At 47.8% G+C, this 14594-nt stretch overlaps 1 protein-coding gene across 2 annotated transcripts in view; it reads left to right on the forward strand.

The window, feature by feature from the left end:
- Positions 1 to 14087, forward strand: part of bcl9l (bcl9 like) — a 25896-nt gene extending 11809 nt beyond the window's left edge. For both annotated transcript variants that reach the window (XM_037979934.1, XM_037979936.1), the window contains exons 2-9: positions 3431 to 3494; positions 4806 to 5201; positions 7003 to 7122; positions 7719 to 7863; positions 7961 to 8045; positions 8438 to 10826; positions 10916 to 11170; positions 12432 to 14087. In XM_037979934.1, coding sequence (XP_037835862.1) covers positions 4868 to 5201; positions 7003 to 7122; positions 7719 to 7863; positions 7961 to 8045; positions 8438 to 10826; positions 10916 to 11170; positions 12432 to 13588 — 4485 coding nt within the window. In that variant the 5' untranslated portion in view covers positions 3431 to 3494; positions 4806 to 4867 and the 3' untranslated portion in view covers positions 13589 to 14087. The remainder of the gene's footprint in view (positions 1 to 3430; positions 3495 to 4805; positions 5202 to 7002; positions 7123 to 7718; positions 7864 to 7960; positions 8046 to 8437; positions 10827 to 10915; positions 11171 to 12431) is intronic.
- Positions 14088 to 14594: the final 507 nt, after the last annotated feature.

Here is a 14594-nt window from a genome sequence, read left to right on the forward strand (position 1 = left end):
GCAGATCTGTTTTCTTTAGTTTCGAGCTGAATTTAACTCATTTATCCAGACGGCTCTGCGTTGTGAAGCCTTCCTCCGTCTCATTTAACTCTGAACAAATAATCGTTTCCTGTCGAATGTTAGCTTCTTCTCTTCCATTAAAATTTCATGCTAAAAAACCAAATCGCTCCACAGATGAGTGGCTCAAAAATCAGATTTCTTCTTTATATATTTATTTATTTTCTGTTCATGTGAATCAAGCTGCAGTAAATCCTAATTTTCACCTGATAAACAGGAAGTAAAACACTCACGGTTCACGGTTCAGGACAACTCAAAGCTGGCGGTTTGTAATGTTAATAAATTATTTTAAAAACGCTGCGGAAGGACGAATTTAAAGCTGTTAAATTATTGTTTTAAGTCAGAAGTTTACAGAAAAAAAAAAAAAATTATTGAGTGAATTCTTAGAGATTACGGCTCTTTGTTCTCGTGTATGAAAGGTGTTCTGTAAATAAATTACTTAAAATAAACCTGAATAAAAAGATTTATATGTTAATATAATTACCATGTGAATCAAAACTCTGTGATTCTTTAATTTGCTTCATCAGGTCGGTTCGTCCTGAGCGAATAACGTCTGAATAATCTGCAGTTGATCTCGTTTAAATCGGTGAAAAAGGCCCCGACAGGTGAGACACACCTGCAGCATTCGTTACATTCTGACCTCAACACAGAAGGAACTTAAAGGCTGAGATCAAGAAGCAATTAGCACTAATTGATGGTGACGTTTCCTGCAGGTAAATCCCGGGAACACCGAGTTTTAAAGTCGTTCCTCCTTCTTTCTCAGTCTTATCCAGCCCGTTAGAAAACAACAGTGGAGTTTTATCTGAACAGGGATAGTTTCTTTTCTTAAAAACAAAAAGTAGCTAAACTGCGGTCGGACTCGTGCTGAGGCAAAGAGAATCGCTCAGACTAATTATTCACACCTTCGGCATCAGCAGAGCCTCGGCTCAGTCATGTTTTCTCTGACTCCAGGGTTTCACCTGATTTAAAAAAAAACATAAAAATAACCGTAATTAAACGGCCAACTCCCTCAGTCTTTCAGACGCCGCCTCCTCCAAGGAATGCACGTCACCCACCGCCATTCCTACCAGAGTTTTAAACTAAAATCGTCTTTCAACAAGAAGAGACGGAGCTGCAGCTGTGACGGCCATCTTGAATAACTCCAGTAGTCTTTGCTTTCTTGGAGGTTTCGTATTCGGCCAACGGTGCAGACACACCGAGACAAGCAGAGACATTATCACCCCTGGCCTTCGGCGGCGGACGTCAGGAGACGGCGCGTGGGCACGGCGTGGTCGCGGCGGCTCCTCGGAGCTGAACCAACCAGAAGTCGTCCCTCCTTCGCCGACTTCCTTTCGATTTCCTCCTTTATTCGAAGCTTATCCGTCATTTGGCCTTGATGCTCCTGTTATCACGAGCGCCGGAGCAGAGGTGGCCGTGAACCTGCCTGCTGTGGCGTTCGCTCCAGAAAGGCCTATCTCTCCGTAGGCATCCACTCCAAGGTCGGCGCGTGATGCGCGGAGCGGCCCGGCCCGGCCCGGCGCCCGCCTCCATCTTTGTTGCACAAAGCGGAGTGAGTCAGACTCGTCTGAGTTAATGACTGACGGACGCCAGCCGCTGCTAGTTAATGACTTATTGCTGCTTGATGTTTACAGACGCCCGCCGAGGTAAGACGGCGCTGCGGAGGCTTTTATCGCCCGCCGCTGGAGGCTACGGCGGGGTGATGATGTTTTTGTCTGTCTGCGGAATAATCAAGAACCGCCGGACGGATTTTAATGAAACTTTCAGAAAACAACCGCAGGATGTGCAGCTGCTGCTGATTTAACTTTAGGAGTGAACTCGATTCAAGATAGCCGCCACAGCTAAGTGATCTTAATGCTGCTCACTCAGCCTGTGTCTGGTCTCGACTGGACCAAGAACTACTGGAATCAGATCTGATTGTTAGCAAAATATCTGATGAACCACTGGATGGACTTCAGGGAGACTCGTTAAAGTGGAAAAGTTAAACCGGACTCCCGCTCTTCGTTTCTCACAGCGGACAGCTCCTCTCCGGCCTGTACTTCCTCTCCTGTTTAGCTGCGTTGGTTTCTCTTCAGCGCCACCTGCAGCTCAGGAGGAGAACTGCAGCAGCGCCGATGGAAACTGCAACAAACTTCCTGAAAACGTGCTTCAATCTGATTAACTAGTCCTAAACTCTGGGTGATCTTCATTCCTTCAAGGAATTCCAGGCTTTAATTTTTTATTTATTTATTGGGGACTGCCACGGGAATGCGTAGGAAGCGACAAGGTGCACTGCGAAGCAATTTATTATTATTATTTATTTGTTATTTATTGTTTTGAAGCAGGACAGCTGACGGTGCAGAGGTGGGATTGCGTCATCAGCTAAAAAACGATGTTTCCACGAGCGGCCGAATATCTGAGCTCGGCCGCGCTGCCACAGCTTTCGACCTGAAACAGGTGCGGGAGGGACACCTGCAAAAAAAAACCCACACCTACTTCAGGTTTAAAAAAAAATCCTTATTTTTCCACATGCAGCTCCAGGAAAAGTGTGCTCAGCTGAGTTCCTGCCCGCTCCGCGGCGAGGAAGGTTAAAATCTGAAGCTGGAGGTCACGGACACTGGAACACTGGAACAAAAACAAAACTCTTAATTATCGCCCGCCGCTGTCTGCGTGTGCACTCGTGTGTCTGTTAGCAAAATATCTCATGAACCACTGGATGTATTTTAAAGAAAACTTTAGGAAATAATCAGTGAATCTTGGAGCTGAACTCAATATGGCTGACCAGAATGTCTGGACTGTGGTGTGGTAGTAGCTGAGAGTCGTTCACAGCTCGTACCCTGAGGGTGACGTCTCGGGTTCGACCCAAACGGCGACGCTCGGCCCTTTTTATTTCTTTAATTTCCCTTCGCGTTGAGCTTTGATTCCGCTCACCTTTAAGCTGTTTATAATTACACCTTTTACTTTTCCAGGAAAGACAGATCTCTGGGACCGGATGGTGGAATTCCTTATCATCCGGCCTCTCGACTCAGACAGAAATAGACTCGCAGCGAAGGCAGCTCGGGCCGATTGTGTCTTCAGTTTCAGCTGCGTGAGTCAAACTCAGATCTGTCAGGGGGACAGGTTCGGCGCTTCACGTGGGAAACAAAAGACCGAGGGAGAGGCGGCGCTCGGGAGTTTTTGTGGTTTGGGAGGGGCGGGGCGTCAAACAGTGCCTCTGAGTTTCAGCTCGCTGCCGATCAGTTTCCCTTAAAGGGCCCACGCCGCCGCCGGCCTTCGCTCTTATCGCTCGTCTGTCACGTAAGGTTGATGTTGACCCTCAGGCTGAGGTCGAGCAGCGACAACCGCAGAGGTTGCTGTCTGCCTCCACCCATGACGCGGCTGTTTTTCTGCCCTCCAGGTGAGCGTTCGGTCGCTGAGGGATCCTGGAGACCAACATGGCAGAGCGTCAGCTGAGCGTCACGGTGAGATTCTCACACCTCGTCCTGTTTTTATTCTTTTATTATTTATTTTGAATCAAACGTCTCCAGCAGCCATTCATTTCTCCAAACTTTCAGCTGATCCAGGAGACAGCGGCTTACTTTTATATTTTCTAAAATATTAACTTTATTTACAAACGTTTTCTCCGTCTTCAGTTCCTTCAGGAACTTTGTTTTTAGCTACTTTCAGCTTCTAACTAGCCTTTTAGCTGCTCTTTGGCTACTTTCAGCCTTACTTTTGCTACTTCTGGCTTTTACATAGCATTTAGCCGGCATCTATATACTATTAGCTAGCATTTTTGCTGCCTTCAGCTAGTCTTTTGCTACTTTTTGCTTCCAGTTAGCATTTTTTAAATTTCTAGCTACCACTTTTGATACTTTCAGCTGTTGTTTCTGCTGATTTTAGCCACCTTTTGGCTACCCTTAGCTTTTTCTTTGCTACTTTCAGCTATCATTTTGCTACTTCTGGCTTTTAGCTAACATCTATATACTTCTAGCTAGCGTCATGCTGCTTTCAGAAAGTTTTTTTTTTTGCTACTTTTCACTTCAAATTAGCATTTTGATCCTTCTAGATACCATTTTGCTGCCTAGCTTTTAGGTAGCCTTTTGCTACTTTACCTAGCATTTAGCTTATTTTAACCTTTAATGATACATTTGCTACTTTTAGCTTGTAGCTTGCACTTTGCTTCTAACTAGCATTTTGATACTTTGAGCTACTGTTTTGCTGCTTTTAGCTGGCATTTTGCTACTTCTGACCTTTAGCTAACATGTTGCTGCTTGTTAGCTTGTTAGTTGTCTGCTTCTAGTTAGCATTCTGATAATTCTAGCTACCATTTGGCTTTTAGCTGGCATTTTGGATCCTTCTAACAACCATTTTGCTGCCTAGCTTTAAGGTAGCCTTTTGCTACTTTATGTAGCATTTAGCTTATTTTAACCTATAATGAGACTTTTGCTATTTTGAGCTTCTAGCTTGAACTTTGCTTCTAACTAGCTTTTTATACTTTGAGCTACTGTTTTGCTGCTTTTAGCTGGCATTTTGCTACTTCTGACTTTTAGCTGCTTGTTAGCTTGTTAGCTTTCTGCTTCTAGTTAGCATTTTGATACTTCTAGCTACCATTTTGCTCTTTTTGGCTTTCAGCTAGCATTTTAATGAAACTGTTGCTACTTTTAGCTTCTAGCTAGCACCTTGCTTCTAGCCAGTGTTGTGCTTCTTTTAGCTTTGGCGTCTCAGTTTAGCTTCTCCAGGGAATTCGGCGCTCGTTCGGCGTTCTCACGGCATGTTTTCTCGTTCTTCAGGGTTCCTGTCAGCGATGTGAGCTCCACTAAGCAGACGTCCTCTGCAGTCATCAGCCAATCAAATGCACCCGGACAATAAAGTGGCCAATCATGGCAAGCAGGTCAGCAGCGACGGCCGATCCAGCGTGAGCCAGCAGCAGCAGCAGCAGCAGCAGCAGCAGCAGCAACAACAACAAGGTGCTTCGACGCACCCGGGTTCAAAGGCTCCCGGCGGCCATGGAGTCAAATCCAACCCGATGTCTCTCAGCAGTCCTGGGCTGAAGTCCGTCGGCCAGTCGTTGAGCGGCGTCGGCGGGATGATGAGATCCAAATCCAAGCGGGAGCGGAGCGTCTCCGTGGACTCGGGCGAGTCGAGGAATACCGTCCCCCCGATCCTGGACGCGGACACCAAAGGTGGTAAGTTTTAGGATGAAACAGAAAGCGAAGTGCGTGGGACTTCACAGATGTTCTAAATATACAGTCGACTTCCTTTAACTTCCTATCTGCAGCATCTTTACCCGAAACAGCAGGTTACGTGCAGACGCCTCCTCCTCAGCAGGAAGTGAGCGTAAGGACTGAAAGGACAGATGAATTTGTTTCCTTTCTTGCTGAAATGCCCTGACCTTTTCGCTGCGGCGCCCAGAATTTCCCCTCAGCTTTTGATTCTGAAGCGGCGCAGATGTGCGTCAGTTTGAACAGAGGGCAGCCATTAACCCTCAGAAGGTGGAGGCCGGCGACATTGTGAGCGTCTAGGCAAATGTTTTTGTGCACGTGGGGGAGGAGAAGTGTCTGATTTGCATTCGCTCCCTCGCTCTCTGGCTGCAGACGACGTCGCCGTGTTTTGTGAAACTCTCAGAAGCTTCCTGTGCTCAAACCGTCGCCCGCACGCAGCCGACGTTTTCGTCTCCTCACAGGACTTTATTTACGTCGCCCTCCCTGCAGGATCGCCTTTAGCTTTAACAGCTGAATTAGGCTAATTTGTGGTGACTTTGTTTCCTTTTTGTCCCCAAAAGGGAGACGTCTCTCGAACAAACTGACTGTGCTACATGCAAATTCACATGCCGAGAAAACCCCACTCGGAGGGAGGCGTGGCTCCGGCGCGGAGGGGAGGAATGCATATCGCCCTCCGCCTTTCAGAGCTGAGGTGTGGTGTCAGTAACTCTCAGCTGCTTTTCCTGGTAGAAGAATCAAAAGGTCGTTTCTCTCGCAGTGACATCACGTGACCCTCCCCTCCGCTCTCGTTGTAAAAACTTCCTTTTTTTTTTTTGTCAGTATTTACTCGAGCTTTGACGCCCGCGGCTTCCCAGAAACATCCAATCTGTGCGTTTAGAAGAAAGCAGGCTTCCACAAGTTCAACGCCTCGCCGAAACCCACCGAAGGAGCTAAAACTGGGCAGTTGTAGCTAAAAGCTGCAAAACCATAGCTAAAATGTAAAATCAGCAGAATGACTGAAAACTAACAGGAGAAAAACTCAAAGCTACAGTCAATATAACAGAGCTGTGGCTAAAACTAACAAGATGTCAGCTAAAAGTATCAAATGAGTAGCTAAAATTAGCAAAATGCTAACAAAAACCTAAAGTAAATCTAGCAGAACAGCAGCTAAAAGCTAAAAGAAGTAGAACTAAAGCTAAAAGTTGCAAAACTAAAACTAAAAGCCACAGTAAATGTAGTAGAACAGAAGCTAAAGTAATAAAAGGGTAGCTTCAAGTAGCAAAATGCTAATAAAGCTATAGTAAATTGAGCAGATTGTTAGCTAAAAGTAGCAAAACAGTAACTAAAACCTACAGTAAATCTAACAGAACAGTAGCTAAAAGCTAGCAATCAGGTTGCTAAGAGCTAAAAGTAGCAAAACCTTTGTTTAAAGGATCAGAATAGAAGCTAAAAGTAGCAAAATTCATCCTCCTCATCCCCCTCAGCCTCCTCAGCCTCCTCAGCCTCCTCAGCCTCCTTATCCCCCTCAGCCTCCTCAGCTTCCTCAGCCTCCTCAGCCTCCTCAGCCTCCTCAGCCTCCTCAGCCTCCTCAGCCTCCTCATCCTCCTCAGCTTCCTCAGCCTCCTCAGCCTCCTCATCCCCCTCAGCCTCCTTCCTCCGTAGATTTGTTTGTTAATTGAAGCGTCGGCTGGCAGAGGAACGATGGAAGCTTTTATTAAAAAACATTTGTCTGAAGGACGGCGGCTTCTCTCTGGGCGCTGACGTGTGTCTGTGTTCGGTTCCTCAGAGGGGGTCATGCGCAGCAAGCGGCGCTGCGTCCTGACGAAGAAGCAGCCGTACAGCGGAGACGAGTGGTGCTCCGGGCCGGACACGGACGACGAGGACAAGCCGCACGCCGGCCCCCACCGTAAGTCCGGCTGCTGTCATTTTATTTTAGTTTATCTCCTCACAGACTGGAAGCTGAACTCGTGTTTAGAAGTTGGGTTGATGCTGATTCAGCACTTCTGTTTATTTTCTGTTCAGGAAAATGAAGCCATGACTTTCAAAACATTCAGATTTACTTATCTTTTAGCTCCTCGCACACTTTCAGCTAGCTTTCACTGCGATACACGAGTTATATTTGTTTTTGTTCCCAAACTGAACTTTATTCTTCTAGTTCCTAAAGGTGGTTTGTATTTTTAATATTTTTATGTAGGTTTTAACAATCAGAGGCTGATGCAGCTGTTCTTAAATGTTCTTTATTTTGATAAAACATGACAGTCTGGAGACAAATTGTCAGAAAAATCTCATTTTTTGACACAATAACTCAGAGAAATTGTTCTGAGTTGTATAAATGAAAAGTTTCAGACCTTCTGACTTAAAGATCCATAATTTCTGTAGAAAAACAAACAAAAAAAAAAAAGTGTTATCAGTTTGAGATCTGGCCGCCAGCTTTGACTTTTAGCTCCATCTAGTGTTGAGCTGCTGTATCTGAACGGATTCCCACAGCTGCAGATGTTTCAGGTCCGATCCAGGCGCTCGCCGACCGCCTCCCCGCGGGACACAAGTCCGAGCCCGTTGGTGCCGCCATGGGTCCGGGGCTAAAGGCGGAGCCCCCGCAGCCGTCGCAGCAGCAGGTTTACGTTTTCACCACCAGCCTGGCCAACAGGTGAGGAATGTTTGCGTTTCAGATTGTTGTTTGTTTTTGTAACTATCCGGTAGGTCAGGTTGTAACTGCGGCGATCTGCTGTTGGTTTTCTCCACAGCGCTGCAGAAGCAGTGATGAAGGGCCAGACCGACTCCATCCTTCAGTTTCACCAGCAGAACATTTCGCAGTCCAAGCTGGAGCAGGTCAGACGCTTCAAACCGCCCAGAGGATGTGTGTTTTTTATTTTCACATGAAGACGGCAGCTGCAAATCGTGTGGCAAAGATGCTTTCGATATTTTTATCCTTCGTACCCGTTTTTTGTTCCTGTTTTTTATTTTCTCTCTACGTTGGATCGCCTTTGAAGTGTTTATAACTTCTTAAACAATATTCAGGGTCTAACACTCCTCCAGCCCGCCATCTTTCACGTTATCTTCCAACAAATGATGCCAACGTTGTGCTCAAATTATGTGTTTGTGATCATTCTCAGCCACAGATAAACCAAATTTTAGAACATCAGTATCAGATTTGTCTTCTTTTGATAAATTTTTGTTGGTGTTTTTATAATAAAGTCATTTTATTTTTTGTCCTACCGCAGGGTTACTCGTCAGGGAAGCTCTCTAGCCTGTCTGAGAAGATGAACTCCAGCAGCTCTCCTCTCACCGGAACCCCCAAATCCCAAAGTGGAACCCCACGGCCGGCGTCCGCAGGAGCCGGGGGTCCGTTGCCTCCAGTGGGAACGCCGTCGTCAGCGGGACACTCTGACAACGAGTCCTCTCAGACCAGACCCGCCGGAGCGTCCAGCAACAACAGCATCGCCACCCACAGGTCGGAGGGAGGGAGCAAAACCGCGTCCGGAGGCGTAGACCCTGGAAACGGAGACGGCGTGGGCGGCATGGCTCTCCCGGGCGCGGCCGTGTCCCCGTCAGGAAGTCCCAGCATCCTGTCTGCGCATCTGCAGGGCGACGCGGCGCAAAGGAGCGGCCCTGCGAGCATAGACTGTCTTTCCAAAGAGCAGCTTGAACACAGGGAGCGCTCCTTACAGACGCTGAGAGACATCGAGAGGCTGTTTCTTCGCACCGGAGCAGCAGGGGGTCCCGGAGATCCAGGAGGCTCCAACAACAGCAGTCCTAACAACCCGTCTAACCTGAATAACAACGCTGAGAGGAGCGGGATGGACGACGCTGAGAATGGTACGAACAACCCTGGAAGCTGCGGCGGCGGGAACATGTTGACCTCGGCTGTACCTGCGGCTCCGGTGGGGGGCATGAAGAAGTACGAAGAGCCCCTGCAGTCCATGATTTCTCAAACACAGTCCCTTGTCGGACCCGCCCTTGACAGCCCACAGATGGACTCTCACTTACCACAACACCCCCATCATCAGATGTCATCACCGGGGGACAACATGGGTCCGTTGCTCGGACCGGAAGGGCTGTCGCGGGAACAAATGGCTTGGAGGAAACTTCAAGAGGAGTACTATCAAGAAAAGAGACGTCAGCAGGAAATGCAGCCGCCTGGACACCCACAGCACTTTAGAATGATTCCCGAGGTGGGTATGCATGGTGGTTCTGTGATGATGAGAGGACCGCCTCCTCCTTACCACAGCAAGCTTGGAGACCAGCAGTGGGCTCCTTCCAGCCTGATGAGAGGTGGAATGAGTGGAAATGGAAGAATGTTAGAGCTGCACCAAGAGGGACCACGTGGCCCTAGGTTCCTAGGGCAGATCCAAAGAGGGCAGCCTGGGGGAGGGGGCTTTCCTGGTAGTCCTGGGGGAGGTCTATCAATAGAGGGTCTAGGACCTCAGAGGTCCAGTCGTCCAGGGATGATATGGTCCGAAGATATGCCAAACAACATCGGCGGTGGAGGTCTCTTTCATGGCTGTTACCCCAGCGGGCCTTCGCCGCATTTCCAAGGGGAGTCTGAGTTTTTGACACGTGAGGAAATGTTTCGGATCATGGAGAAACGGCACGTTCAGGGTGTTTCCAGGTTCGAACTGGATAGATTAGCTAAGCAGCAGCAACAGGGAAACATAGGAGCAAGAATTATGGATAGTCTCGGGGGTCCAGACTTTCCCAATGTGGGAATGGGCCGTGGTCCGCCCCCCAGTCGAGGAGATCCCATGGACTTTCCTGGTTCCCGAGAGATGATGGGCTCTCCCGGAGCATGTCCTCAGATGAGAGACTTGGTGGATTCTCCTTTAGGGAGCAATATTCCGATGAGCTTGAACCCTCAGATGAATATTCAGCAGCAGATGATGCTGTCACAGAGGCTCCGAGGAAGTCATGGAGGCAGAGGGGCCTTAGGCGAGATGTTTGGACCTGGAGAGATTTCACGAATCAATGCCTCACAAAATGGAAGAGGAGGAAATAAGGGAATGATCCCAGGACCTGATGGCCCCTTCCAGTTTCCGAGTCAAGGTCCCTTCTCTGAAGGACCGGTGGATGGACCTTACCTTCAGCAGCCTGGTCCTGAGATGTTTGGACCTGAACAGAAGGGTCCCAGTCAGATTGGAGGGACGTCGCGGCTCAGCCATCTTCCGCTGGCCGAAGAGCTTAGAGGTCCGGATCTTTGTTCTAGGCACACCTCTGACATGTCCGCCAGTGGTAACCCCCTAACATCTCCATCAGTGCCCCCTCCTCACCAACTCAAATCACCATCTCTCAGTCAGGAGCCGTCTCCTCTCTTGCCTTCGCCCACCGCTCAAGGACTGAAGTCACCGATCTCCTCCGCTGGGCATCACCCCACCTTCCCCCCAGCGTCTGGTGCGGGGACTCCTTGCTCCACCTCATTGAAGTCCCCTCAAATAATGGGGTCCTCCACCCTTGGGTTGCATTCTCCATCCAATTCTCCTGGACAGCTCAAGTCTCCAGCCATGGCCTTGGGCTCTCCGGGTTGGACAGGAGAGCCCAAAGCTGCTCTTCCAAGTCCAGGTGGTCCAACCAGCGGGAAGGTCGTCGGAAATGGAGGAAACGGCTCCACAGATGCAGGTACAGTCCAGCCCAAACTCAACGCAGACATCACTTTTCTTCTTCTGCTGTGGGAGGAGGAGGAGTAACGATTTTCTGTGTTCTTTCAGGCCAGCCCCATCCCCCAAGGAGTTCCAGCTCGACCCCCGTCAGCCAGCCGGGCTCCATGAATCCCAGTTTGCCGTTTACTACTTCTCCCGACGCCCCGCCATCTCAGAACCCCTTGTCCCTCATCATGTCCCAGATGTCCAAGTATGCCGTTCCCAGTTCTACTCCTCTGTACCACGATGCAATCAAAACGATTGCCACCTCTGATGACGAGATGATGCCAGATCGCCCTCTCCTGTCTGGTGTCAGCATCGGAGGTACGAAGAAAACTTAATGTCCATTAAAAACAATTATTAATTGAGTTTGGAAAGAACACTAAAGTTTTCTTTCAAACCTTTTTGTTAAACTTTCCCTTACAGGATTTATTCAACTGTAGGCTGGTGAATAAAATCAAATCTGCAATTTAATGCACTTCTTATATATTCAGTCCCTCCAGGATTTCGCGTGCATTTTTTGTGATTGTTGCGGCTAAAATGCCTGATTTTGCGGAGCATTTTCCTAAAAGTTGTGATTTTTTTTTTTTTACTAAAATCAATAAAAATCCATAACTTTTAATATATAAACCAAAAATACTTCCTAGTTTTGTAAGATAATCACCAACAAACATTGACATTCTCAAAAGGTGCTTTATTTGAGAACTTTGATAGCTTCTAAACTGACATTCATGAGCATTTCTGGATTGTCCCTGGTCTGCAGCTCTCCTCACATGTTTTGCAGACACAAAGTGTTTGTCGATGCGTTTATGTTCCATGATTACACTGCAGGACGTGCAAAACAGCTGCAGCTGGGGAGGAAACTGGTTTGCTGAAATCTTTGTGGGCAAATGTAAAGCATTAGCGCACATTTTGGCTTCGGTCGCTGCTCCTGCACGCTCCCGGCATTCTGATGTTAACAGGAAGTGACGTCACGTGTCTTCTTCCTGAGTTATTTGGGGTTATTTTGTATTCCACGCTACACAAACCCACAAAGAAGAGACTAGACTGCAGAAACCGTGGCGAATCACTTTAGAAACAATAAATATTGGGTTAAAGTTGCGGGAAAGTTGCAGTGTTTTGGGGAAAGTTGCAAAAAGTTGCGATTTTGCGGGGTTTGCTTGATTTTGCGTTAATAGTTGCAATCGCAACATCGTGAAATCCTGGAGGGTCTGAATATTGTAGGGCTCAATTTTTTCTAAATATGGTCTTTTATGTGATGTGGTCTCATTTGATCTGTCGTATCATTTGGTGAATTAAAACAGTTTCAATGATTTAAATGGGGAAAATATCTGAAATGTCATGAATATTGACAAATTTCAACAAAAATACAGCAAATCAAGTAATGAAGGGGAAAGCTAGCTACGAGCTAAAACTATCAGAACTGTGGCTGCTAGCTAAACGCCAAAAGCTAAGAGTAGCAAAGAGGTACCTAAAAGCTAAACAGATGCTCCGTGAACTTCCTGGTTTGGGTCTGGGGTCAGTCTGAGGTTTGTTTTCGACGTGTCGATGGTAAATTTCTTGTTGCTCCTCGTTTTCCCTGTAGGAAGCATGGGGGCCAACCAGACGCCCCAGATGCTCGTCGCCCAGGGCGCCATCGGCCCCCAGAACGACCCTCAGAGCCCCATGGGTCTCGTCAGCCAAGGTCCGCAGCACCTGTCCCACGATGCCTCGGGACCCGTGCTTTCCTCGCCAAACCAAATGGGTTTGCCCGCCATGAACTCGGTCATCATGGGGGGAGGGGCTCCGGACGGGATGGGGCCCAGCAACGTGTCGCCGTTGTCCCAGAACCAAATGGCGGGGTTTCCTCGCGTGCAGCAGCCGTCTCTTGGGCCCATGCACTCACCGATCGGAGGGATGTCTCAGAGTTTCTCCCAGTCCAGCGACAACCTCCTGCCTCACCAGCAGCTACAGCTGCTGAGCAAAGGCCATCACCAACGCGCCTCCCACCCGTCGGACTCTTTCGCCTCCCTTCCCATGGGGGACGGTCCCGATTTAAGGGAGGTGATCCGACCCACTCCCACGGGGATCCCAGAGTTTGACCTGTCCCACATCATTCCCTCTGAGAAGCCCAGCAGCACCCTTCAGTACTTCCCAAAGAGCGAGCCCCATCAGGGGCCGCCGCCGTCGCAGCAGCACCCGTCGCAGCAGCACCCGTCGCAGCAGCTCCTCAAACAGCTGTCTGCTTCTGGCCCCCAGCACGGCGGCGGCGGCCCCTCGTGCAACCCCCACCTAGCGAGCCTGCAGAGCATGGCGGAACAGCAGCTGCTGCCTCACCCCTCTCACGGGGGACTTCGCCAGAACATGGGCCTCCCTCAGGCGGCGTCCAGGGGCATGGTGTCCGGTGGCGGCATGGGCCCCATGTGTCCCCCCGGACACATGATGGGCCGGACAGGTCTGATGCCCCAGCAGCAGCAGCCCGCCATGATGGCCAACAGCCTTCTCCACCACCCCTCCAACCCGTACGCCGCCATGATGCCGTCGCAGCATAACCTGATGTCGCAGCAGAACATTCTGATGATGCAGGCCAAGCAGCGCGGCATGTCCATCCCAGGGGAGCCCTTCGGACACCAGGGTCCCATGATGGGCCCCCCCCACCCGCAGTCCGGGATGATGGGCCAACAGTCCCTCCGGCAGCGGGGGATGTCTCTGGACAGTCCGATTGGCTACGGCGCCGGCGGTATGGCCAACATGCCTTTCTGAACCATCTCAGCTGTTAAACCGCGTCCCATCGTGTCTCTTCCTTTCCTCTGTTTTTTTTTTTTTTTAAATCGTTGTAGATGTTGGGGAAGAGAAATGCTTTTAAAATCAAATCCGTGATAATCTTCATGTTTTTTGGGTTAAATAAAGTTGAAAAAAAAAAAATTAAAAATTAAAAAAAGCACTGTAACACTGTTGGATAAATCTGAAGCCATTTTCTAAAAAAAAAAAAGAAGAAATAAATAAATACTGTAAATTGTATAAATTGAAAAAAAAAAAAATCTGTGTATTTGTTGTGATTAAGAGAGGAGTGCCTCAAATTTCTATTTGTTTTAATATCATTGATTTATTTTCTCCAACTACCAAACTGTTTGTGCAAATAAATTATATAAATATATAATATATACTTTGCTGTATATAAGATGCGATTTGTGATTGTTTGCAGTTGTTCTGTATAACTGTGTTTTATTAGGAGTCAAAAAATAGAATAATCATCTCTGAAGTTGTTTTGATTTTTGTGGTTTTTTTTTTAAATTATGGTAATAAATTAAAGGCCTAACGTTCATTGGAGGAATGCTTATCGCCCGCCGCCTTTCATGACACTTTTTGTTCGAGATCTTCGGCTGAGAAAAGAAGCCAAAGTCGACCTCGGCTTTTGCTCCATATCTGTAAAATCTCGCTGAGTTAGAGACGTATTTTTAAGGCTGGTTAGCTGCGGCGGCCATTTTGATTCCTTGTAGACGTGCATCTGGTGGTTTGTGATATTTTACTAACAGGCAGGCGACAAGAGGACAAAGTTTTCTGTATCAAATCTTTATTGAACACAAACAAACAAACAAAACAAGCAAAAAATGAGCTAAAACTGAACCGATTGTTGATTTCAGGGCCCGTTCCGACACCGCTTTCTTTCTGTACAAACTAGAACTGCAAACAAATATTTATATATATATATATATATATATATATATATATATATATATATATATATATATATATATATATATATATA

This window comes from Kryptolebias marmoratus, linkage group LG2, assembly GCF_001649575.2.
Source record: "Kryptolebias marmoratus isolate JLee-2015 linkage group LG2, ASM164957v2, whole genome shotgun sequence".
In the NCBI taxonomy this organism is placed as follows: Eukaryota; Metazoa; Chordata; class Actinopteri; order Cyprinodontiformes; family Rivulidae; genus Kryptolebias; species Kryptolebias marmoratus.